Source organism: Echinococcus granulosus, assembly GCF_000524195.1.
Source record: "Echinococcus granulosus chromosome Unknown EG_S00008, whole genome shotgun sequence".
NCBI lineage: Eukaryota > Metazoa > Platyhelminthes > Cestoda > Cyclophyllidea > Taeniidae > Echinococcus > Echinococcus granulosus.
This window is the reverse complement of record NW_020170388.1, coordinates 1,113,982-1,141,662: the sequence shown is the minus strand read 5'-3', so window position 1 is coordinate 1,141,662 and position 27,681 is coordinate 1,113,982. Positions and strand designations below refer to the sequence as shown.

The following is a 27,681-nucleotide window of genomic DNA, read 5'->3' as shown; positions in this document are numbered from 1 at the left end:
CTAGGCACCCATAGATTTTGGGATTATTTTGCTTGCTCTGCTTGCCTCTTTGCTTGCACCTCAAATTCTTTGAATGGTGATTGATTGAGGATTATATCGCGATTTGCATCCAAAGCCTCCAGGATGTGTTCACCGGCTGGATGAATTAGATCACACCATGTATCCCACAACGGATGAATTACAAAGTCGATGAAACCGATCTACAACAAATAGGTGATTGGAAGTGTCGTCTTGATTGAGGTCCCTCATACTATGATGCAATTCACATTTAATAACTAAAAAAATATTATAACCACTCAGCAATTATATTAAGTTTACGAATGAAAATTGAATGACCCAAGGAATGTGTGTTCCAAAGGTGAGGATTTAAACAATGATGCCTAAAAGTAACGTTACTACTAATGAATAAGTTAATACAGGCCTAAAGGCTTCCAAACTAACAGGAAATCTAAAACAAAAATCTCTAAACTTTAGCTAATAAATGATATAGGGGCTATGCGGGATAAAAACGGACAGGACTGGTAATCCATGGGTAAGTCTGTCAGAATTAAGAGGTCTTTAAAAGACAAACAATCCTATTTCTGGCAAATTATGCCACCATTAATAGTTATTTTCTTTTCTTAATGTAGAAGGCTCAAATTTTCAATAATTTGGCGTTTGATTTATTGAGCCGTAATTTATCATGCCTTAACAATTCTGCCATTTGTTGCCAGATTCGACTAGAAGGGACTGAGTTTCGCTAAAACAATATGAACTGAATATGTTGGATGATAGTTGTGCTATAAATTTAGGTTAGAATTGACCTAGCATGGAATTGGATGCCATAATTATGTTAAAGCTATACATCAAATTAAATATTGTAGCATCATCTGTGATGGCGTGAGGCTAAATATTTAGACTTAAAATAATTTATTATTTCCACTTGTCAATGACCTTTGAATGGAAGTTGGTGGTTCTTGAACATGGGTGTTGCAAAGAGCTCGCCTTATTTGACAAAACATTCTTGACATGATGCGTACCACACGTACTAGATAGTAGTATTGACACTTTTACTTGCGAATTTGAAATAGGGGTCACTTGGGTTTAAAAGCAATAACCTAAACAGTAACATACCTACCCATTTTAAAAATAGTTTATTAAAACGATTTTTCGGCATCTTTGGAACCAGATTACGTTTAGTAGTTCAAAATTCCTTTGCCTTTAAGTGAATTAGCTGTTTAACTATTACCATTTACTAAAGGTAGTGACAGGCGACAAATCATTTAGAAATTCTCCCTTTTGGTCGGTTTAAAATTAAAATTCTATTAACACAAAAGACATGATACATTAAAAATTTGGATTTATTAATGGACTTCCTCATTGCTGTGAGCAATTTGGTAGGAGAAGAGGCCGTTTTACAATTTCGTCATAATTTTAAAGCGTCATGTGGGTGTAAAAATTTACAACAAAAAGAAAACTGGTTTCCAATGATTTACCTGCAGCAATTTTTCACCAATTACTACATTAAAAGTTCAGCTCTGTAAAATTTATAAAGTATTTAGCATTTAGAGAATGGTTTGCGGAAAAATATTGCCATCTGTTTTGACTGACTTATTCCACAGGTCCCAATTTTCCTTGACTTTAGTTACTAAACCAAATTGCTATGTGTTTACAACTTGGGTTCTTTCCTTGTAAAACTATGAATGTAAGAAATCTGACTGTACTCTCCAGATTGTCTTAATACGAGCTTGCTATACACATTAACTGAGGACGCGTCAGGCCTCTCCACTTTGAGAATGTTTAAATAAGCAATCCATAATGTGGGATGATAGGATAAATTTACGCCATTTCCATATAAAAAACACAAATATCTCAACAAAGTTTCTTCAAGTACTTTAGCGGTTAGAGGAAGCAAGATTGCAGTCTATAATCCTTTCTCACATCCTTTTCACAAATCTCATCGTCACTGTAATGTTTTTGTCTCTAGACTAAGGTAATCCGACCCCACCCACTCTTGTCTCCTGATTGTCTGTTCTACATTTTTGACTCTTCAGTACTGATCCCGGGAAAAGATAGTTGTTTTCAATTAAAAAGTAGAAGCTCTTTCTCCTTAGCCTTAAGTGCAAATCTTTTCAAGGGCCAGTGTTGAGGAATACGAGGTGAGGTCTTGCACTGTCTCACAAGAGCGGGACTTTTTACTGCCTAATCCATTAGTCCTAGATATTTCTACAGGAGTTTTCCCATCACATGCCTAAGTTTTGTTGCATGATATAGGTAGGTCTTAGTCACAACTATCTGACCTCCAGTAAGAAGAATATGGTTAACGATTCGATGAACCGTATTGTACCATATGCAAAGAGGAAGACGCTATATACCTGCCCGTTGTGTAGTGGGTGGAAATTTTTGAGGTACCGATGATGTGCCCATTAGAGTGACGTTTGAATACGAACACATTTGCAATCAAACATTTAGAGCTAGCAACTTAAAACGGTGGGCTTTGCGTAGGGAAAAAAGTAGAACAAATTGATGGTCTTTTAAACTTATTGTCATCTGTTAATTCAAGCGAATTTAACCCACTTTCTCAGTTGAAGCAGGTGTGGGCGAATCGCTCCATCACTTATATTAAACATGACACTAACTCGGTTTGTAAAGCAGACAAACCTGGTTCACATCGGATTTAGCTAACACTTTATGAAGATTCAAATTAACGGGAATGTAGGGCACCGTAGGGGGACTGACACACTGACACCCGCCTTACCTTTGTGACTCATAGATGTGCACAGTCACGTGCATTTTCCAAGTTCCTGCACGTTAGAGTAAGTAAGTCATCACAGCTGAGAATACAGATAGGCGCACAAATCATTTGGTCACTCTAAAAGGGCTAACAGTCATGAACCCGCACATAACATGCACAAGTAACCTTCAAAATTTTCTACTTTTATGGCCCACTTCGTGCCCGTGAGTTTTACAAATTTTTAAACGCCTATACTCACATTGCGAGGGGCTGTTTCGAAAATTACTGACATTAAAACTACCGGAAGTCAGCATTTACATGATTTAAAAATGGTGATAATTCTCCTCAAACGATTAACAGAAGAACAAACAGTGCATGCTAAGAAAGCAAATCACTCACTATAAGCCATATTTGTAATGACTGCGTAACATTCAGAGCACATTTTGATGAAAGTTCTATGAGGCTCGATCTATAAATTAGATGAACTAAACAACGGAAGTTCTCTAAATGACACCCATGCTAGTGAGCGTCGTCATATCCTGTCAGCGTGGGTAACCATTGTCAACAACATCTCGACCAAATCTTTACAGTGGTAAAAAGGAGTACAGGTTTGATCCAGACAAATTTTTCCTTTAAATAAATTATTTGTTTTGGCTTTACTTAAAGGCTTTTAAGCAGCATATTACACTAGTACCAGAAATTGTCATTTGTTTGCCTTGTTGAAGTACTTAAAAAGCTTTAATTTATTCAAACAATCGAGGCTTGAAGATGCTCGAAGCAATTTTACAAGTTATTAATAAGAACATCAAATAGGTCTTTTCTCAGGATGGGACATTCGATCACCAAAATTCTCGAATTTTCCTCTTTTAAATAAAATTTCACACTAATACTGCTGTCAAAAGTAAAAGATGACTTAAAGACTAGGTTTGACAAGGTGCAAAGCGATTTCGACGGGTTTTGCAGAGGGCGCATAATCATAATGATGAAAAGGAAAATAATTTCAGCGAATTTTTTATGCTACTTACTTGAGCCTTGTCCACCACAACGGAATCACGATCACACATGGCGCTGACCTCGATTCCAAGTTCCTTCTCTTTGTCACCTTGTTTAAAAAACTCCTCCATAACACCGAAAGTCCACTGCTTGTAGATGGCAAAGGGCTTTGTTGGACTGCTTAGATCAGCACAGTGCAGCATGCATTGTAGAACCTAAAATTCAAACCACAAACGGGCTGTTGTGCTGAGGTCGGTGTTGTTCTAAACTAGCTTGGTCTGTTAGGGCACTCATCTGCACAAAAATAACTGAAAAGTCTTGAAGATATCGAAGTCAGGAATAATCTTTCCTTACCCAGCAAAATCAGCTCTTTTATCTTACCGACTAGTGCTTTTGCGATTTACACCTTAGTTGTAAAGGCAGAAGTCTTGATGGTTTGATTCTGAGAAGTCGTTTAATCCACAGGGAAACAATCCAGCCTTTTAAGAGTATTCCTTAATAACTATCAAGTCAAGTACTGCTTATTTCGTCTGTTTGACACTAGAAGCAACAAATTAAAAGAAAGAAGCTTTCAGATTGTTATTGTTTACATCAACATCTTTTAAAATTCTCTACTTGCAGCCTTTGGATTCGTCAGAACTTCACACCCAACAAGCACCTTTATTAAACAAGCTAAAATTACGAAATTTTTACAAATGATAAATGAAAAACTTCTGCTTCTGGCCTAATTTTCAGAGCAAACGAATATTTACTGGTTAATAACCATTCAGGTGCATAGCGCCTTCCCTCTAATAGGCGATTGTCAAGGTTCTCATTCGGTAAAATATATAAGAAAAGGCAGGTAATCCAGTAGCCGATCGCGTGAAATTACCAACTTGTTTCTTACAATCCTAAGTAAAGCAAACCCTTTCAATGGTAAAGTTAAAATCTGCCACTTTCATATCAAATTAGATCAGGCAAGTGAATAAACTAAACCTTTCTCGAAGTGTTCACCTGCCTAATTTTTTAAGGGAAGCACTCTTGTCATTACTGTCGCATGATCTAAAAAACCGCGTTAAGCCTGAAGGCGCATGACTAACCAACGGTAAAAAAGCTACCTTGAGACATAAACTAATGCATCCCGTTTAACCGACTTTTACTTAAGGTGAATGTCTGACCCTATAATGGAAAATCAGCTACCAATCTAACCAACTACATAAGTTATATAGTTGTCCTTATGTGGGGATAATTTCTACCGAAATATCTTTGCAGAACTTAAAACAGACGAAAAGACTATGATGGATTTTGGATACACTTGCATAAGCAACCGGTCATTTAGCACCACAAGGATAAATTTAGACCAACTGATGAAGGTAAATAACATTTAAGTCAGGATGGAAACAGCGAAATGCGACACTTTAATCTCCTCCTTTAGAGCCCAGAATTTGGGGCAATTAATCATTCCTTACTGCCCTGAAGTCGATCATTTGGAAAAAACCTAATTGAATTCACTCAACAAAAAGATTTATCTTGACGTTCTTGACAAGTGCACGGAGTCAACAGGTCCATGAGATACAATTTTTAAAAAAGGACCCTCAGACATTCACCATTTCACCCTTTTAAGTAATTAACGGTTGGTCGTTAAGAGAAGGTAGCAGTTATAATCCAAAGTGCCAATAATTAGCGGTTTGCATTCATCAAAGGTCATCCAATTTAATAGCAATTTGGGCCAGATATTCATGTACCTACTGCTTTCCCTCACATTACGGATTATCTTTGCTTTTTAGTGGCATAAAATTCGACCAGCCATTTTGAAATCTAATTCCTGGTAGAAAAAAGATGATTGTGCAATAGGTTTATTGAATTTGAACAAATATACAAAAATTTGTTAAAAAATTAAGAAAAGAATGAGCCTTCAAAATATTGCGGACAGCTTAATTTTCAATAACTGAAAATGACTTTGAAGCCAAAAGTCGAGTCGGTTTTTGTTCACTTCTATTAAGTGATCAAAGCATTCTGCGTTCCAGGACAAAAACCTTCTCAATCAAACCAGTGCTCTCTTCGTCTTGGACTTCTACTGCCTTCTAAATAGAAAATCACACGACAGCGAATGATTTTAAAATATTTTTTTCGGATTTTGCCCCGGACTGAGCCTACAACCAAGTTGGAATGCCCGTTTTCGCATCCAATCTGTCGCGTGATACACAGAGAAATAAATTTACAATTGTTTACTTGTCTTGGTTGAATTAAATCCAGATAGAGAAATCTTTTTTCGGTCCTGATTTTAATGCTCAATACTGTGAGTAAAAGATGCATGTCTTATACTGAGTGAATATTCTACCCACTGCTTAAGATAATTAAGCTGATTATGCAACAATCTTGCCATTCCAAAACGCCTTAAAATTTGTTGTTGAAGGCTTTTGCAGTTTAAATAAACCTGCAATTTTGATAACTCTCGCATGCAGACTAGATGTTGGTCGGTTTTACTATCAAGAGAATTTTGCTACACGAAAGTGGCCACGTTAACATATTTGAAACACATTTAATAAGCCCGTGTCTCGATGGTCACACATATGGGGTCTGGGTAAAATTTCAAAAATACTCTCTAGCATTTAACTTAAAGAGTCGCCCATTTATTAATTAATAAAATTTAAAAGATACTTTAACACTCTTAAAGGTTGACTAGCTCCCTACGTTGTTAAGACCGTAAGATGAATATGCCGCAGCCAATCGCAACCGCAAAAATGTCTAACAGCATATTATCACAGGAAAGGTGTTTGCTTTATCTGTTTCATGGGGCGTTAATCGACGAAATATGACTACTTGCAGGATATGCATCCTAAGCAGGCCTTGTGAATGTACGTAACGATTTATAACGGATCATAGGTATGATAATTCTTGCCACTTTTATTTCGGAACAGGTGGGGTTTTGTGCCCATGTGGGCGCCTCTTTCAGCGATAAGAACATTCCCTTGAGAAAGTTGCATCAACATTACATGTGTAAACTCGGAAAGTACAAGCAAGAATTAGCTATTTTCGTTTCATTGTTAAAACCTTGATTGGTGAAACCTAACACTAGCACGTAATTAAATCGCAAACTGAAAGCATTCCAAATCTACATGACAAGGCAAAGTTAGTTTGCATTTGGAGTCCTACTAAATTTACCCATCCATCCCAAATTATGTGTGTGCAATGGAAGGCGCTAAAGTTATTTATATTTTAGTGTCTTAAAAGAATAAAATTTATGCAACCATGAGTAAAAGAACTTCTGACTTTCAGAAGCTACGGACTATGAACAAATGTTTGATTCGTTACACGAATGGCATTTATCAATCCAATTTCGAAAAGGGGTTTTCATTTAAAGGTATTAAACGCACCAAGGAAAAATGGTAAACATTAAATTGAACCATGGTTGGATACGACACATTTTACAGTGGCAAGAGGCAAATTTTTTTGATAGTAGTAGACCGAAATCTGATGTAGGGTCAAAACATAGAATATAAATGATTAGATCTATAATTTCTTCGTTGTCAAATGTGATGACAATATGAGAGTATTAGTGATAAGTATTATCAAATTATATGAATAAACTAAGAGGCTATCTAATACAAGCCCATTTTTAAATACTTTATAAGTTTTACACGGTTAAGAACTGGCAATTTTTAGAAAAAATTAGGAGTATCAACTTCAATTTTATCATAAACATCACACGAGGTATAGCATAGTAGCATTCCAAAAGCAACAGCGTGGATTCAAAAATAATTTACAACTTATACAGCAAAAGTTTAGTCCTTAGAAAAATACTAGAAAATCAGATGACTTGCCAGACTACGATCATTGTGATCGTCGAGGCTGAGATAGCCAGTTCCAGTGAGTTCCTTCGTCTCAACCATTGTGCGTAGTTCTGCAAGTAGGTTCATATGCTTTGACATGTCAGTTGCCAAAACCTAAAACAAAAAAATACAAAAAGGCCAATAACTCTATCACATTTTCTAAATTTCTAGCATTAGCAGCTACAAATGCGCTCAAATATCTTTAAATGCTCGGTGATGTAGGTTCGGTCACATCAACAGCTGCAGGTCCCCCTTAAAAACCATAAATATGTAACGGAAGGAAACAACTTATCTGAAGTTGAGAAATTCATATGCAATCTGTAGTTAGTGTACATTTACTAAAAGATTGGATTTCTAGTGGTATTTGCAATGCGCCCGTATTCCTCAAAAATTACGTGCCAACTTAACTGCTAATATTGAATGAAAGAACCAATGACAGAAAAAAGTGTAGTATAGAGGGGAAGCGTGAACTTTAGCAATCATGAAGCATAAAATTATGCGAGCAGTAGGTAACTTTATAACCTCTTCCTGCATTCCTTTTATGCCATAAAAGTGGCATAATTAAAAAGCTCTGACAGCTATACCCAGCGCAAATTTCTTTTTTCAACTTAACCTGCTTGTGAGGCACTCTGACCATCTTTCATGAAAAGGGAAATTCAGTATCTAGTAAAGAAAACCCCTTCATTCATCAATGGACATGCTTTTGGGAATTTGTGTAACGACCTTACCCAAAATCCACAATGTACCGCATTCAATGTTCTGCCTCTCTAATTTTGCCATATTTTTGAGATGCTGTTTACATTGAAAGCCCCTCCTAGTCGAGGCAGCATTTCAATTTGCTTGTAAAAATTCTCTCCAAATTCACCCCTTGCCTGTCAAAATTTAGCTTAGCTTTAGTTCGAAGCAATTTTATCCGAAGAAAACTACTTCATTTTACAACTCAGTTTTAGCAGTGGAGCAAAAATAAATACTCTAATTAATCAAAAAGAAGCGATTTGATGCGAAAGGACCAGCGCTAATCATGTGTTCAGCCTGCACGATGCAGCAGCTAGTAGAGATCGCGAACAGAAGGATTAAAATGGCCTCCCACCAGCAAAATTTTCTGCTAATTGAATTCCTTGCTCGATGTCGCCAAATAACCATTAATTCACCCGTCCAAAGTGACTATTGTGACTGTTATTACAAGGATATCTGCTGGTGAAGGCTAAACAGTACCTTTTAATTTTAAAAAAGGAAAGATTGACGAGTTTGAGTCTAGTCGTACCAGGAAGCATGACAGTGCATGCTGGAAACCACATTGAAAGATTAAGTGACGTAGAAAAAACCTGTATAGCAGAACGAAACTTTTCTAAATCAGAAGAGATTTTTAAATGTAAATTATATCTTTGACTTAAAAAAATTTATTTTTTTAAAAAATAAGCCAAATCGGGCTTCAAGTATTATTAATAACTTATTTGCAAGACCCCATTTTGTATGGGTTTAATTTACCAAACTAATCGAAATCTAGCTTTGTTTTACGATGCGTTCAAATTGCATCTCTAATGCTCTGATTATGTGTTTACCTCTGTTTTGGTAATTCAGGCATCTAAGGCGCCGCCTTTGTACTTCCGCTAGACAGCATGGTCGCCAGGCTTTGTCACTAAGCCCCTTGGCCGTTTTGTAGGTCGGCAATACGTATTTTACCCTAGTATTGGGACTTCCTTTGTCATCAGGAAAGAGTCGGAGCTCTACCGTTACCCTAAGATTATAACACCCTTCTAAGGCGACAGATCAGGGGCAACTTTAACGGTTAAGGCTAAAGTATCAAGGAGCTGAAAAACGCCATAATCGTACATCCACCTATTTGCGTAAATATCTCTTTTTTTTATTAAAAGGGAGGTAACGCCACCCCTTTAGAGGAAAAAAATGTCATACTCAATGTCTTAGTTGTTTAATTCATTCTAATTACGTGAAACCAACATTTCAATTAAGAGTATTTAAAAAGGGGTGAATATACTATTCTGTTAATGAAAGCTCGGTTGGAAAAAACTACCTCTCTCTAGCATTCTCCTAATTTACAGCAAAATAATGTTTACAAACTGCCTATGATGTTTAAGATTGCCTTACACAATTGGAAAAATCTTTCTGATTAACTTCGCAAATTTTAGCGAACCTTAGCTCATTATTTTCCTAAAATCTTGTCATCTAAGATACATGCCATTCTCATGCAACTACTTTCGTTCGGATAAAAATACCATTTCAGAAGAAAAATGTAAGAAATAGAAATTCTAGCAACATTTACACTGAAGAGGAATAATTACGGTTAAAGATACCAGTCCCTACTGCGTATCATTGAGCCATCTTAGATCTCAACCGAATAAGTAATTTGACGTTGGCCAGCCTCCCATTGTTTAGACCTGACAAAAGCAGTTCTTAAAAGCATTTCACCATAAACACGGAAGTCAAGGAGTACACGTGACTCTTTCACCAAGTTTTTTTGAATATACTTGTTCAAAAACAGAAGAAATATGAGTAGAGTCTGACAGATATGGTACCCTCCCAGCGGGACGCCAGCGTCGTATTATACTGAGTCTTCTTTTGTGCATGATTTCCGTTTTAACTAATAATTACATTTAAAATTACTTATTTTAGCTTCTTTTGGGCCAAAATGTTTAGATTTACTTAGGTAATAAGAGAAAGAAGCCCCAAAATTTAGCACTAGGTCTTCGTTTTAGGTTATCATAAGCATGAGGGTAAAAATAACGGTCCAAATTTAGCAGATCCGACTCTAAACCAGGTACTAAAAACTCCTGAACATAACCGCAGGTGTTTACACCAGGACACATCACAAAATTAAATAAGAATAACTCATACGTAAATAACTATAGAGGTGCTGCTGCAATGGAACCATATGAATGAATGGATGCAACCTAACTTTGATGGGTGGTAGACAAGTAAATGACTTCACAATTCGGGCGATATCAACTAGACATAGTTCAGACTTGACGAATTGTGCTGTAGGTGAATGTCTGCATGAAGGCAGAATGCAATTGATCTAAAGCCATTTAGTGCGGTCGCATTCGAAGCTTTGAACATCAACCAACAGGGTGGAATCTGCTCTCAAATTTGTAGCAAAATATAAGTAAAGATGATTCTGTAAAAGTTACATATTTTTAACTGTATGATGCAAAACAAGTAATTGAAGCTATAAAACATCAATAATGTATTTCTTTGCATAGACCCGTTTTATACGTGAAGTCCTTCGAGCACTTTACAAGTCGAAATGATGTCACTGTTAAAAGTAGATAAAATGGAATTTTTTAACGTACACACAATTTTTTTGATAATTTGAATTTCTTAAGCAAGGTTGATTCTGAAGTCAGTCATGAAAGATAGGAATGAATGAATGTATGATTTGCACTTCTAACTTTATTGACTAATTTAGGGAATAAACGATTCTCTAAAGTATTCTACTATGAAATACAACTAGTGTTTCCTCTTTCAGTGGTGGGATAAAGTAATGGACTGAGAACAGAGCATTTTTACGTCATGAGAACAGTCTTTACTTTGTGGTCAAAGTTTAAACTTCCAAAAAGGGATTGAAAGCAACTTACGAAAATAATCAGCACTTATTTCCACGCTTAAATTTTATGGATGTTTGCAGAAGTTCACCGGGACCATAAACTTATGGAATGGCCAAATTTTTAAATCCCTTTGTCACTCATTATTGAAGGCAATTCCAGACCGAACTTCTAGTGGATCAACATAGGAAAAAATGAGCCCTAGCCTATGTGATTTCGGGATTCAGTCGCCTTTCTCCTCCATAAATTCAGGTATCCATTCGAGAGCCCTTACGTATCACACACATCTCTTATCCGAAAATGTGCCCTAGACTTTTTCATTAGCAATGATTTTACAAAACATCGGGCAACTCTCATGTCATGAGAGCAGACCACTTTAAATGGTAAAAAAAAAGTGCACGAGTTATTTCATGCGATAAAATTGAGCGCACTAGGCAAGAATAAGGACTAGAGTTTTCCTGAGTGAATATTTGAGAAGGCCGTCTTCTTTCAATGAAACGATACAGTAGGAATCAATAAAACACTCTTCTATGATTTAAAACTCTCTTTAAAATGGAATAAAAGAAATAAGTGCAAGTTAACGATTCTTTAATCTATCGGATCGTTGTCAAGACGACGGCACTGACAATGCCCAATGTGCACATGTACTGCTTCTTTATAGAATCACCTCAACAATAGTACTGCAAGAATACAAAGTACAACAAATTAATGCAAATTGATAAAGTTTTAATCGAGCATATAATAAAATACGATTACAACAGCACATAATATGAAGAATTTTGACTTCTAAGCGCCTTTATTCTCACCAATAGTACCAAGATCGTTGTGTTAATGATTAATATATCGATTGTTTAATTTGTTAATTGATTAAATATCCTAAGAAATGATAAACGCCTGATGCTAGGTAAAATAGCTACCTAAGGCAGGTAAAAGAGGTTCGACTTTCTTCAAGAATAACCATCAGGTTCCTGCGAGCCACAGGATACTATTTTAAGTTATGAATTTATTTCTATCCCTAGGTGTAGACTGTTTTGCTCCTGACAGGAAAAATATTTCAAGTAAACCGATTTTCAAATATTAGAAAGCGGAGATTATGAATGTTATTTACTTCACGAAGTGTTTCCTAGTTGCATTACAAATCCCGTTGGTGGGATGAGCAGGTTCAATCCTGCAAGTGATCACTTCCTTTCCTGTCTAAAAATTTGATGCTTTTAAGTGACAATTTTGTGTGACTACCTATCCGCATGCACAAAATCCATCTAACGAAAAGGTGTGTGACAAAGATGGATGACTCACCAGTTCAATGACAAGGCGTCGAAGGAGCTGCCTTTGTTTAGGCGCTAGGTTAGCGAAAATATTACAGGCTGGTTCGGTCAGCAACTTGAAGGCCACGGAGAGGTGATGATTTTCCAGAACTGATGCATCATTGTAGAGAAGGGCTAATTTGTGACCTGGTGCAAATCCAAAAAAGTCACTTAACTAAGTGATGAGTTTTAAAAGAATTAAATTTTGTGATTTGGTTCTATCCCCAGAACACAGGAACTTGCCATTATTAGAAAGCAAACTTATGAAATTCCAAATTTAGCTTAAAATTTGCTTTTAGTAATTTAGCGAACTGCCTATATTATTCTGTACGGATGCAAAATCTCAGCTGATCCGTAGTTTCTCGTACAAAAAATGCCGCTCCATAGTTTTTTCCCGCAAATGCGGGTTGCATATCACTAAATGTGAAATTTTTGCTATTAAGATATCTGAAGAAAATATGAAAAATAAACTTACCTGTGTTGATAAGAAATTGGTTTGTTACACCGGGATGATGAACATCGTGGATTGCGGAAGCAAATAGTGAGGAAAGTATCTCAATATCACTAAAGACGTGCTGCAATCGGAGAACAGAAAGTTTTAAATTGCTTTGAGTGCCTTAAAATCAGGTTTAAACTGCATGTAACTAAGAAAATAAAAAAACAGCTCCATCAGAAATTATGACCTTGCAAAGGAGCCAAACAGTAGCCTTCGAACCTGTGACCTCACGGGTGCATTAATTAGACTCAGGAGGAGTACAGCCAGTGGTTTTTCATGACCTTATCGGGCGCTTTATTGGGTTTTAGAGACTGCATTGCAAGTACACCTGTAATAATGATCTGGGATATCAAATAGCTAACGAAACTTTTACATCATCACACGACGATCGCAGGATCTTGAGCAGTTTAAAGTAGGCAATACTGGTGAGCAAATATGTTGGAAAAAATAAATTGAAATTTTAGACTCACATCAAGAGTTTCGGCCTGCAGAAGTACATGGACGGTTTGAAGCACATCAGCACCGTGGATGTGGTTATGGTAGGGATTCGTGCTATGGTAAGCTGCTTCCAAACGAAGGATATACGTGACAAAGGTAGCGGGGTCAATGTTAAAGGTATGGAAGAGTCCGCGTTTCTAAAGAGAGGAAAATGCCAAATAAGGGGGAAGAGATTAGGAGGAAAAGATAAGTAGTAAATGAATAGCCTCAATTTTTATCAAATTGACTGACTAACATCTTTTAGCGTGTAGGACTTTGGTAGGATTCGAAATTCACGCATATTAAAAACCAGTCGTAATATGTAAAGAAAAGCAGATGATTGTTAAATTCGCGTGTTTTACCATAACCGATCACTGGAAAAAAAGTTCCGCTAAAGTTGGAGAATTTTGGCACAATTTAATCGGTGCGTAGAGCAAGCACTTGCTTGAATATAATCAGCCCTAAAGCATAATGAATTTCCTCAACTATTAGTTGAATTCACACAAAAGCATGTAAGCTTTGATAATGATGCTTTGAAATATGAATTATTTACAATTAAATGAGGCAATCTCGAAAAAATGGAACGAAGAACAATGCTTAATGATATTCTCGTATTTTGTTTGCCTTTTGTCATACCATGAATGTATCGTTCCATTCATGGTCTATAAAGTTAAGACGTGTGAATTTTAAGATGCAAAATTGAAACTACGCGGATTTACGGTCAATAAGAAAAGAATGGTCATTTTGTGATTATTACATACGCTTTGGTCATTATGGTTCCCTTAAACCTGAACAGTTTTCTGCTGCTGAAGTGATGAAGAAACACAATTCGGTAACAAGAAATATTTGCTGCCTAAATATTACTTTCTATCTAATTTATCTCCTTAGATAGCCAAAGTTGTATATTCTTGTGATCCTTGCACTGCAGAACCTGTTTTAAACCCAAAATCGGTAATACCTCCTTGATCTCATTGTTCTAATTTTCCATTACTTAGAGGAGGTCTAAATAATGAATGAGAAAATATGTTTAAGCGATAAATTTGGAACTTACTGAGAAAATTCGATAGGCCACGACTGTGAGTGAATGGTGCTCGGATAGTGTATCAATGTGAAACATGTTCAAACTCCAACTATCCAGCGAGGTTTCCAGCTCCTACAACGGTTTTATAATTCCGTAATTTGCCCCATAAATGATACTAAATGCACTTTGAATGAGAAAAATGGCTAGAAAATCCCAGTTTTATAAAAGTCGACCTGGTTCATTTGCACGAAATCATTTTAGCTTAATGTGCTATTTTCAGGATAAGGTCAATTATTTTTGTTCATAATCTTTTGGTACCAAAATATCCCTAAGAATAATCTCATGCATTTTTGGGCGTTTCGTAGACATTTACTTGCATTTTGCGCATTGATAAATTGATATCCATCTCACCACATAAATGCTTTCACATTGATCTCGCATGACTTAGAGATCAAGCTATCCTCTGTACCTACCTTTTCAGCCCTTCTGTATCAAATTGTGATACAGTCAGAGTTATCCCAAAAGCATTCGTTTGTTAGGATTCAAATTAAAAGGCATTCAGTATAAAATGTATTTATGCCACCCCTTTTGAATTCCGATGCATTATTCAACTGCTAACAAACACTTTCTTTATTGACTTGGCATCTACAGAGATAATTTACTTTAACTTGAAGCACAATGAACTTTAGAACATGTTTATTCCCTTTTATCGACGTCACGTTGCATTTTTAGAGAATATTTGTCGAAAATGGTGCACTTAGATGCGATTTACATACTCAACGACTTAAAAGACCTTAATGCACTTATGTGTCCTATCATGAATGGCTACATAGCTGCACCCGTCAGTGACGCCAACTGTGCTCTTAGATTTAATGATCATGTAGGACATTGCTTACGATTCACTTACCAGAAATCACTAATCTGAAAGCTTTATTATATTGTCTTTTAAAAACCATTGGTGAAAAGTATGAATTAAGTTGTTATCTTAGCGTTGGTAGCTAATTAAACACAGGTGGATAAATAAAAAATCAAAAACTTCAAACCGGAAAGAATGAGGGGAATAATCATTTCTGATCGAATTTTTAAGGCATGCGGGTTGGGTATTTTCAAAATTACATTTTTTTTAAAAATGATTGCAAGCCCCTTTTTAGGTTAAGTAAGAGTAGGTCTTATTCAGTCCAGGTAAGCACCACAAATGGTGTCCAGCATACCAGATAATGTTAATTATTTCGTTATCTGGTCATCAGGGGCACTCACTACCTTTAAACCTACCAGTCACCGATTCCAAGATCATACCGCAATGGTTTAAGCCCAAAAAGTTTGCATATTTTCCTCGTTTCAAGGTGTGAAATTCAAACTTAAGCAATTTTGATGATCATTTGTAAAACAACATGGCGCAGGATATTTTGAAGGGGCGGTAATAACTGTACTGAGGATATCGGCAGCACTGCAGAGTGACACGAAAATAGAAACAGCGGAGGGTCATAAAGTAACTGAATGTGACATGATGCCTTTAAGACGAGTCCCAGTCTGGATTATTTGCATTAGCAAATGGTCTACTTATCAGGGAATTTTTACAATACCCTCTATGGAGAATCCCCTTTATAATGCATTTGTTTAAAAAGTATGAATAATTAAAGTACGTCTGAAGGTGCGGCAATATTGAGACGTTAACAAATATTTCATCTTTATGTGACCAAAACAATGAGAAGATAATCACTCATACAACTTAAACTTGCTATACCTTTTGGCTTTCCATGACAATAGGCATGTAGGTTTCATTTTAGCCTCATAAAATTCCTTGACAATTCATCCGGAAATAGTCGTCACCACAGCCTTCTTGCATTTAATTCAGGTATAAAAACAAAGCAGAAGCATTTTTATTGCTTCAGAAACCTTGCCGTGAGTCTCAGAAATGCTCAAATGATACTGAAGAACCGTTGTTGTAAGTTTATTGAAAGCCTTTCGAATTATCAAGTATAAAGTGTCACTTGTGTCGCTTCGACACATTTTTATAAATAAACCATTAACGACTTCTTAAGTCCACCTTAAAAATTACACCATGAATCCTTTAAAAGGTGGCAAAGGCAAAATCGTAAATAATCGGTGCAGTTTATCCGTATAAATGAGTGAACTTTACCGTAAACCCTTAGTAGATACGCAAATTATTTTAAAATTTAGTTAGGTTAGGTTAAAAAGAATGTGTCAGAAAATCTGGAGTGAAAATGAGATAGGTAGGTAGCCTCGAATAAAATCAGCTTTTCTTCCACAAAAGGCTCAAAGAATTTAGGAACGCCAGAAGCATAACTAACTAATCAGAAACAATGTTACTGGTAAAACAATAAAATTCGTCCAGACAACATACGACAGCTCCCTGTCCGATAATTAATTCGATTCAACAAGGATAATTAAAGTAAGCGAATGGATTTGATCTCTCACCTTTTGAATGGCTTCATCATTGGGTGTCTTGATACCTAGGTAGGGAAGATTGTCCAAATTTTTCTCGTCACTGGTTGTATTTACATCTTCTAAGTTCGAGTCCGTAGTAATTGAAGGAGCAGTAGTATCGAGGGCGGTAGCAATTGCGGATGCCTCAGAATGTTCACTCTTGGAGAAGCGCTTCGAAATTCGCAAGTCGGCACCGTCTGCGGAGGATTCCAGAGAGAAGCCTGTCACGTCGGTTCGAGAATTCCCTAGAGCCTCACTTCCCGTCGCTATAGCATTGGAACTGCTTTCAGCCTCCTCGTTCTCGTTGTCATCTTGCTCTGAATACTCTTCTAAAATATGGGGGATTTCAGACTCTTTATAAAAAGTAAACATTATAGGAGGAAGGATGCATGGTTGATGCCGTGGAGACTCACTACAGAATGGTTAAAAAAAAGTCCACTTTTTCAGTTTTCCACTCTGTTTAACAACCATTAACAAAGTAGCATAAGGTTTTAAGGAACAATTTACAATTATTTCTGCCATGTTTTGTGAATATGAATGCTGGTATGTCGATTTTATACCCATATTACTAGGAAAATGAGCTGGCATTAGTAATTTCGCTCGAATCACTACTTTTCTAATACAGCTCGCCCTGCAGAGAACAAGATGGCCAGAAATCTCAACCAAACCTTTCGCATTTACTTCTGCTGATGAATTATGCTTCCTCTACAATGAAAATTCACCAACCCGAATCCTACCTTCAATTGCAGTTAATTAGAACATGCAGAAAAATAAAGGGGATGGTGCTCAGAGGAGAGAGAGTATATAGTAAAATTATAGATTTTGAATAATAATTATGACCGTTTGGGTTCCCCAACCTGCGCAATTATGGTGCTGCTGTTTGGTTGTGGCATTTGACCGATGACCACAGTCCCCTACTTCCTTTTCTTTAACAATACATATCCCTTCATACTGAAATACCTAATAACGACAGTAGAGGTGAGTTGGAAAGTTAACTTCTAGGCCATTTTGGTATTGTACCGCAAAGATTAGGCTACTAAGGTCAAAAAATATCGACATTATTACCACTTCATTGGCATGTATTTGACGTCTAGCTTTTGTGACAAGCTAAGCACCATGAGTTAATGATTACCATTTGTTGCATCAAGCCAAAAAACTTTTTTCTATCATAAAGTCAGTTTAATCGCTTTTAACGACATATCTGCAAATGAGCCTGATTCACAATAAGGTATACTAAGGCTGGACGGTGACTTGTTCTCCCATTTCTCTTGAGGAGGTCTCTGAATAAACTGCACACCTTTAAAAATTAAAATGTAGAAGTAGTATCTCTGATATCTGAGGACTTAATAGACAAAGACCTAAAAGTGCTTAGGAACATATGTACAAATACTGCATGATATATAAGCCTAAGGTAGCATTTATAACTTAATAATCCATCGTTTTGGACTGTGTATTTCTGTTTATTGCAAAAAAGCACACTATTTAGAGATGCAAGACAGTGTGAATAGATCTGTTCATTTGTGAAACTGATTGTAACTAAAATGGTGGTATTACTGAACCGAGATTTTGTGCTTAATAATGAAAATGACTTTACAGTAATAACCAAATCGAAAGTAGTTTAACTTCAGGCCATTAAAGAGGAAAAATCACTTCCGCTGATTCCCGACAGCTGCTACTTCCTCTAATCTTAAATTTCCATCCGCTGTTCAAATTACATCAATAGTTCTTCCTCAACTAGTAATACCCAACAATATTCATAAGTAACAACTTACAGCTAGCAAAAAAAGATACAAATCGCGTTTTTTGAAAGCCATGGATGACAGCTGTCTACTAAATGACCTAAAATGCCCGACAGTCGGAACACAACTTATGGTTTCTAAATTTTTTTGGTTATTAAGCTGTTTTTCTGTGAAAGCAAATACCAGTTAAGTTTTAACGACATATGGGACAATTTTATTTATCTCTACACAAAGCAGGTATCAGATATTGGATTATACTTGCGAATAATGTGATTTTAAGGGATAAATGAATAAAATCAGTGCACTTTAGTATCGATATTTGTACAGAGGTGAAATATGTCTTATCTTCTAACGTTTGTAAGACGTGCAACGCGAAAAGGAATTTATGACTAAATGCATATTTTAAAAAGTCCCTCCTTAAAAACACAAGTTTTTAATCAAAGCAACTAAGCAATTTATAGTAGATGAATAATCGTCCCACTTGGACATCCAAATCAACGGTGCTTCCTTAGTGACACACTTAAAAGACAGGTTTGTGTTAAGGCTTACGTCTTTAAATATTCAAGCTATTTGCATTTCTCTAGCATGGTAACATTGTATCCTTAGATGGGAATCACCCTCAAACAAGTCACCTTGTTTATCAAGAAGGCAAAAAGGGCATTTAAACAAACTTACCGCATCCACAATTTACAAATGCATTCATACTTGCCATATTTTCAGATTTGAAGTATAGATAAAAGGGAAAATTATCGGCTTACCCATAAAGGTTTTGGATATATACTCGGAGATTTGATTTCGCGTCTTGTCCGTACTGCCGAAGCTACCGAGTTTTTGACTGAGTAGACGTTTAAACTAGGAGGATAAATGGAGATTAACTACCTTTCCCTTTAGAACTGATTTCTCAAATTCCTTTGAGCAGAACATTTTTTTGAGAAAACCCAGCATGCAATGAATAGATTCCAATGAGAATTTTCCGTCTGAATAGAACTAGAAAGATATAATCAACTATTTGTTTTTAAAGCATGTAAATACATTTTGAATACATTAGTATACTTTCATTCTTCCTCAACTTCGCTGAAAAAGTGAAGAATCCTAGTTCCTCGGCTTTAAACAAACGATAGAATTATACATTTAAAGGTACTTTAGAAAAGATAGTTACTTTCAGTGCTTTAATGTAATGAAGCTTTGGAGTGGAATCCGCATCACGAAAACTGAAGTAACTTCCTTACACAGTTAGTTATCTCAAAGGTGCTACGTGAATGGCAAATGTCCATTTTAGAAGATGAAAATGGAACCATTGGTATTCACACATGGGAGTTTTCGGACATGACTTTTTTAGAGTGATGATATTGTTTTACAAAAAATACATAAAATAGACAAATTTATTGCAACTTAGCTCTGGTAGCATCAGTTCTTATTGACAAAAGGTCAACTTCTGTCCAATGAATTGGAATATTTAAAGACAGAATATGAAGACTGGAGAAACTTAGAACTCCCACCGTTTTTTAGAAGAAGTGACTCCCTGTAAACTTCTTCATAAATTTATTCGGTTGAAATTATTAAAGTGCCGTTCTAGAATGAAGTCAATTAAATGCAAACATAGCCATTGGCAAAATTTGACTTTGGACGAATGTGTGGATACAATTAAGCATTAGACCAAGGTTCAGCCTGCATTCGATTTGTTGATTGTGTTATTGTTATTGTTTTTTGGCAACCACCTAGTCAATATAGTTTTCCGAGGCTGTCCTCCCTAATCACGTGCTAACACGCTTGGCTCAACAGCTGGTAAATTAATCCAAGCCTACGGTAAGCATTTAGTCCTAGTTACGCTAGCTTTGTTTAAACTGAGAGAAACTGACAAGTGGAAAAGGAACTAAACTTAGACTCCCTTTCCTCCAACCGACATCAACCACTTCTCATGCCAAAACTTTAGCAAAATGCATCAACTAACACAGGAAATTCATACTAAATTGACTTGGCTAATGTGTAATTTCTGGAGGGCGTTCCAATTTTATCTCAGATTTTCGGTTACGATGGTAGATATACCACCTCAGTAACAAAATTCAGGTCCATCGTTACAGTGTGAGGAACTAAAAAGTTGTCACTTAGCCATATTATCGCATCATGATAGGACAAAATTGACCTTCTGCTCAGATGTTTTTTGTTTCAAAACACAAACTAACAATACGTCCCCTTAAACCGGCGTTGATTCTTTTTTATTTTTAAGTACTAAAGCTGGCATCACACAAATGTGTTCGGATCCAGGCTATGGCCTAAGCTGTGAAATTTTGTACTATCGTACAAACATACAGAATAACTCAGGAGCTGTCCATCACCCACATATTCTCACAAACTCCTGACCTACTTAAGCTGACTTAACATTCCGTATTGGTAGCTGTTCATGCTAAAACAGGTTAGAAATCTACCTTGGTGGTAGCCATATCAGACACCGGTCGTTTGGTTTGAATATTTTCAAGCTGTTGAAGACACCACTCCAGTTCTTTCTTTGTAGCCTCAGCAAGCATGTCATAGTCTTCGCCTGAAATGAGAAGTACATTGGCATGAAACTAGGGCATTGGAAAAAAAACTCTGCCGAGCCGTTATTTATGTCCTTGAAAATGTTCATTTCCGCATTAGAAAGTGAACATTCCGATTGTATCATTTCATCGTTACTTGATGCGTCCCGAAAGGGACTTAAATATTTTAGGTCACTTTGGATCAGAAAAGAAATTACATTCTTAAAGGGTACATTTGGTCTGAGAGTTTGGAGACAGTTAAAATTGACTCATGTATTGTCAATACTTTTCATGATAAACAGTAACTATCTTGAAGGCGGCATTTCTTTGACACCTCCCACACTTAATAACGGGATCGCTTCAGAGGAAAACTGTATCTCAGCGTCTAGGTCTTGAAGAGAATTGTGTGCAGCGCCTAAGAGTCTGATTTAAGCCCACACTGCCACATGGTGGAGTTAGATTTTGCAAGTCTGTCATCCATGCACCATTTGTGGTAATCTCATAGGTCTACTGGAATGAAACACATAAGGTCAGTTCATTCAAAATGTAGGTAGGCAAAAATCAGATAGACTCAACAGAGGACGACGTAAAGTCTAACTTGTACAACTTCGAATGGTCCAAGCGGCGGACCAGTCGAAGGAAAATAGTAAAGTTCCACAGAACCACACTCATAGCACTTTGATTCCATGTTCAAAATGTATCCAAATAACAGCTTTATAAATTGCCAAGGTGTCATTTACCTGAGACAGGAGAAGGAAGATCTGTTTCACCAGATTTGAGAAAAACATCACCCTCTGAACTAAAATACATAAACAAAAGGCTTGTAATTTCAACCTTATGCACATTTTGAATAAATTTTTGAAATGCTGCATTCCTGCCTCCGAAAAGTGGTACATTATTATTGGTCCTTCAAATTTTCATTGCTTGAGTATGCTGAACATAAAAACAGAGCACCTAAAATCCCTTCCAATATTTAAGAGAGATTGCAGGACAATTAATCGACTTATCGTTTGGTTTTCACCCAGACGGTCTCCTTATCTGGTTTGTTCACCTACAATGCTTACTTAAATCTCCTTCTACGCTTGGGCGCTACTACTATCGCTACAAGTTGGGACATTTCACTTTATGATGAGGGAAAATTTCCACTCCCCTCTCTCTCCCGATTAATTCTTTATGAAGTCAGTGACTGGAAGCAATTCTTCATCTTTCGGTCTAGAGTAGAATGAGCCATAGCTTTAACTGGGAGGGATCAAGGCGACCCTTAAACCTTACTCAATGCACAGTTTTAAAAAGGAGCATATTTTAGTGTTAAATTCAAGATTGTTCTATTATAGAGAAATCCGATAAACAAAACACTAAAATTCCATTTTTTCATTCTTGTTCATCTCCAGCTGCGAGACTTGTGGTTATTTAGTCGTCAAGATAATTACAAAGTACACTGCGTATTAACGATGGCTGAGATTATTGTTGGCATCATAAACAAAGACTCAGTTTATAATGCTCGACTTGCTATGGCTAGTATCTGGAAATACACCTTTGTAAACAATATTCAAGCTAGATTTTGGACAATATTTGCTGAGAGTGTGTGAACTCTTGCTTAAATTTACGCCCACATGCAGGTGCATATTTTTGCCGCTAATGTTGCATCTACTCTAGTGGATTCAGTCATATTAACGAACGCAGAAATTATTCCTTGTTGGCAAATGCAAGAAAATATCTTAAATCTCTAAGTTTTAAAGCACTTTGTTTAGAAAAATGGTTTTATGGAGAGGAAAGTACAGTAGAGTTTAAATCTCGTAAGCTTTGGTTAAATCAAAAACAAATGTGCAAAAGTATTTTAAAACAATGTTGAAACACGGGAAAAATTTTAATTCTTTTACCTACACCAGCAATCGCTTCAGGATGTACGTAGGTGTGTGCGAACGCACATACCTACAAAGATAACCATTTAAAGCCTTCCTTTCCGTCACGTAATTCTTGGGAAAAGCCACCCTTGACTAAGGGAATTCGATATTTTTTCTCCTTCATCAAGGTATAGCACGGATTCAGACAGGCAATTTGGTAAGAAGGCACGAATCAAAACGAACTGCTCCCTGGCTTTTCCACAAAAGCCTTCGATCAACCTTTGTCTTGTCCACACACGCACACAAAGGTGTAACGTACTGGCATTTAAAACGCACTCCTACCTGTGACTCCTTAACCTTCCCAATAAAGGCATGAATTCGTTAAGATAAGTGTGTTAACGTTAATTGTACTTCTAAATTTGTTTCATTGTGGGGCTATAATGCACTCACTAACATAAAAGCTTTAAATTGTTAAAAAAACATGCATGTGAATATTTAAAATATATCGATATGTGTAGCTCATAATTCCCGCTATTCATAGACAAAATTCTTTCCGCAATGTATGAGGATTACTTAAAAAACAAATAAAATTATGCTGAATATCCATTATAGAGAGGCAATAAAATGCCACTAATGTGTATTTTAAATTCCACAAAGAAAAGTTGTATTACGACCAATTGATAAGTTTTTCTTCTCGCGCCTCGACTTACTCGCCTTATTCTAGCCACGTGAATAGGTAACAGGAATGCTTTGTCAGGTCAAGCCAACTAATTACATCAAATTGTATCGTAAACCGACAGACTGAGTTTGAAACAACAGGGTAATTGTAAACTGCAGAGCAGTTTCCAGTTCTAAGCTTGTATCAGCAGCTATAGTTGCCAAAAATGAGTGACTACCTATGCTACATTAAGGCAATAAAGTGTTTGGACAGTGATGACTGATCTAAAACCACGACCAAGGCAGCATATTTTAAGAGAGCAATTTCATAGATGAAGTAAAATACACTAATATGTGAAAATGCTTGTCAAATAAATGAAATCGTTATCCCGGGCTCTCGTCTTTTGGCAAGTATTTTTAAGCAGATTATAATGTTTCCTATCAAATAAAAGATCGCTCAATCATCCTAAAGTTGAATTAAAACGCTATCTGAGCAATGTCGTGGGTGAAATTCAACAACATAAAAAGTTCTCTTAAATTATTTCTAATTGAATGTCCTGTTACTTTATATACATATCGGAAAAAGAGGTTTGCACCAAGGACCGGATGTTACAAAAATGCAAATTCTTCAATTCATTTCACCAGAATTGAATCCTAAAGGTATGTTAGTGTTTTCATAATAGTGATACTCCTTGGCACTTCCGTTAAAATTGTCACGTATATATGACGCCCGATTTCCTTGCCCAACCCCACATAAAGTCTCTAAACTTTAGAATTATACTAGGGGAATAAAAAATCGGGATGATGTTGGCCAATTTTTCTCTAAGACCCTAGTGGGAGGTATCTTCTATAATGAACCCTAACTGGGTGGTTTTAAGGTAAAATCGAAAGGATTTTGCATGTATGGATACCTTTTCCAACCTCGTAGTGATGACAAATAGGTAATCGAGGGACCATCAGGCATACATGTACACATGCCCTATTTCATCGACTTTTGTTTGCAATGCAAGTGCTAGACTGCACCTATGGGAATGAGAGACCTTGAAACGCGCACACATTGTCTTGCACGCTCGTGAAAACAGAGAGACAGAGGTACGTGATAAGCTGCATTCCTATCTGACCGTTCCAAGGATGAATTAAAGCGTCTTGCAGTCGATAAGCAGTTTGGCTTAGTTTTACTTTTCTTGCACTAGAAATTGACATAAGGCTGTTCTACTTTGATTGAGAAAAAATGATGTAGCATACATAAGTGGAATTTGAAGCCCTTAAATGAGATTGGGGGTTTTCTCGACCGAATTGTACCTGAGAATGGTTGAATAATCACGGAGTGTGGGTGTGTTGTGTCATGGAAATACATATCAAATAATAAATTGAATTGTGCTCGAGTGACAGGTGAATGGATGGGAGGATCGTTGAAATGGGAAGTGCTATTCGGCGCTTTATTAAACTGCCACACAAACTGACATTGTTAGGTTCCCGTAATACGACTACACCTAGCAGACTAGCTATTATGAGAAATTTCTGTAAAATCTTGCTATTATTACGTCATTAGATGCGTTTTTAAGTTTAAAACCTAACTTTGATACAGATTTATTGAAAATTCTGAACCGCGTGGGTATTCTGACCCAAATATAAAGCGGATTTAACTGAGAATCAGGTTAACTGATGCGCGAATTTTGCATTCTCATGAGATTCGGATAAAAACTTTTTAATAGAGTAATACCTTTTCCAGAACTTTTTTCACCAAAATCTGGATTGCAAATCAGTCAATAATGGCCCAAGTTACCACCTTAAAATACTAATACCTGACATTATTTAAATTTTCTGCCATTTGAACGTGACGAGAACTTTAACCTTACTAAATTAAAATTCTTCGTTTATTATGAGAACTACGAAATAAAATCACAGGGTCACTCCATTTTATCACACTAGTTTTTATACCAAAGGTAATAATATGAGCTTGAAAATGTAATAATATGAAAGCGAATAGGACCTGGTCGAAACCCCAACCACCCTATCGGACTATATGGGCCAAAATTCTATATACAATAGCGAAATTAATTAGGCAGTGCTTCTTAGCGTAGTAATCCATTACTAGTACTTTTGTTTCGGGTCGTGCAAAACTGAGCTCGTGAATAGACGACACATCAGTCAACAATCCGAATTGCATTCGCCCGATCGACTATGACTTGTGACATCAAAACCGACAGATAGTTTACTTGACCAAGAAATCGGAGAAGCTTATTCTAGATTATCTGATTACATGAGGTATCAAATTGACTGAGCTGGAAATGAATTGCTGAGAACTAAGAGCAACAATTCATCGTGAAACTTAAAATATTAACTTGTGCTTGACTTCATTAAATGGGGATTCCACTTTGAGGTCTTCACCTATTATCTGCATTTGGAAAGTATTGATGGACGACTCTTTAAAGAATGCTTAAAACCCAATTCATAAGATTATTATCTGAGTGAATTCAAGAACTTAATTTAAAGTTGCTTAATTTCTACGACCTCAGTACGAAATAATATATCGCTAATAAATTTTACAAAATGAATTTAGAAGTGGAGAAATAAGCTGTAAAATCAAATGTTTCCGGGGAGAGGAAATTTTCTGCGCATGAACTATTCATGAAGGGCACATACAAAATTTAACATTTTTCAGCATCGTTTTGATTAATATTGTGCAAGAAAACTAACTTACTCAGGCTTTACAGAGTGCTGAGAAGTAAGCCAGGTGATATTAGTCTGTACCGAGCGTAATCCAGCCAGGATCTGTGCAAATGGTGTCACAATATATGATTCATCCAAAAAGCGCTCCTTAGTCCCATGTCCCTCTCCCACGCCGGGACTAGGCAGACCTCCCGATGTGACCCCCGGTGAGGTGATTTTAGAGCCGTCCAATGATTGTTGATTAATTAGAATACTAACAGGCAATGGACGGCCGGATCGAACCAGGAGAGAACCCCTTCGTAAGAGAACAGCATTATGATTGGGATAGAGACGACCTGATGCGCGACTCGACTTGGAGTTGAAGAAGGTGGGAAAAGTCCTATTCGCGGTGTTGGTCATCTCCGCATTTTGTGGTAGAATGGAGCCCACTTCCATATCTAGTGAGTGATTTCGCATCTCGAAATACCTGTCTTTCTCGGAGGAGTTGTCTTGACCACTCCGCGATATGGAGTCCAGTTCAAAAGTGACCGGCGGACGAGAGGTCTTGGTGACCTCGTGGGGGTTTGAGTTCCGAGGGCTGATACTGTCGTCCACCTCAGGTTTGGCAAGGGTAGGGGATTTGGCGATATCTGTATCATCGACACTTTCACCAAGGGCCGTAGAACGGCGTACTGAAGAGGCGGTGGAAGGAGAGACATTTTTTCGCCAAGGCCAATGCAACCTCCCCACTGAGGAGTCGCCAGTACATCCACAAAGGTTTGGCATGGAAATTAGGTAGTCCTTGGGCTTTTATTCGTCTATCGTAGTAGAAAATAAATGGGATGGGAACATTAAAAATCCGAAAGTCAACAGTTAGGCATTGCTTGGAAGAAGACAGCAGGTAGGAGACAGAAGGAACGTGAGTGTATGCGAAAGCGCTCTATTTGCACAATCGCACACATGCGCGCACAGACAAAGGCATGCAGCATTTAGGCACTAAAACGGATTACGGTTAGCACATGCCCCGACACAGTCGAGGCACATGCGGGTAGACATGCAAATGCATTTGCGTGCGTGCTACCCACTAGCCCACAATGATTGGCCAATAGGGGCCAATTAATTCACAACATGATTTTTGTTGGTTTGTGGACCAACCAATGATTGGAGGGGAATTTGCTAACCACTGTTAGCATTTGTCTGATTTTTGGCACCTTATAAAAAAGTAGTATTTGATCTGGATAAAAGGGTGCAAAGTGGGACTTGCGATTCAAATCATAAGTATTATTTGAACTGTCGAAGAACTGTATAGATTTAGTCCAGACATGTTTACACTTCACGCCAATAATATCTGTGTTTTGCCAGTTTTTAAAGAAAATTATTCGAAAAATAATAAAATCAGTTAAGTTTGCGAAGTCGAAAAAATCGCCATTCTGCTAATATGTAAATAAT

The 27,681-nt window shown here is 36.9% G+C and overlaps 1 protein-coding gene across 1 annotated transcript; it reads right to left on the bottom strand. All coding sequences in view use genetic code 11, as the record gives it.

Annotated features, from left to right (window-relative positions):
- Positions 1-23: 23 nt before the first annotated feature.
- On the bottom strand, positions 24-27,018 carry EGR_01989 (cAMP-specific 3',5'-cyclic phosphodiesterase; the record flags this gene model as incomplete). The annotated part of the gene is made up of 13 exons (XM_024491238.1): positions 24-200; positions 3,739-3,921; positions 5,155-5,183; positions 7,506-7,632; positions 12,375-12,529; positions 12,858-12,957; positions 13,349-13,513; positions 14,407-14,508; positions 16,816-17,153; positions 19,322-19,415; positions 20,990-21,102; positions 21,820-21,878; positions 26,285-27,018. The coding sequence occupies 13 exons, from the start codon at positions 27,016-27,018 to the stop codon at positions 24-26; spliced, it is 2,376 nt and encodes a 791-aa protein (XP_024354381.1).
- Between the last annotated feature and the right edge of the window lie 663 nt (positions 27,019-27,681).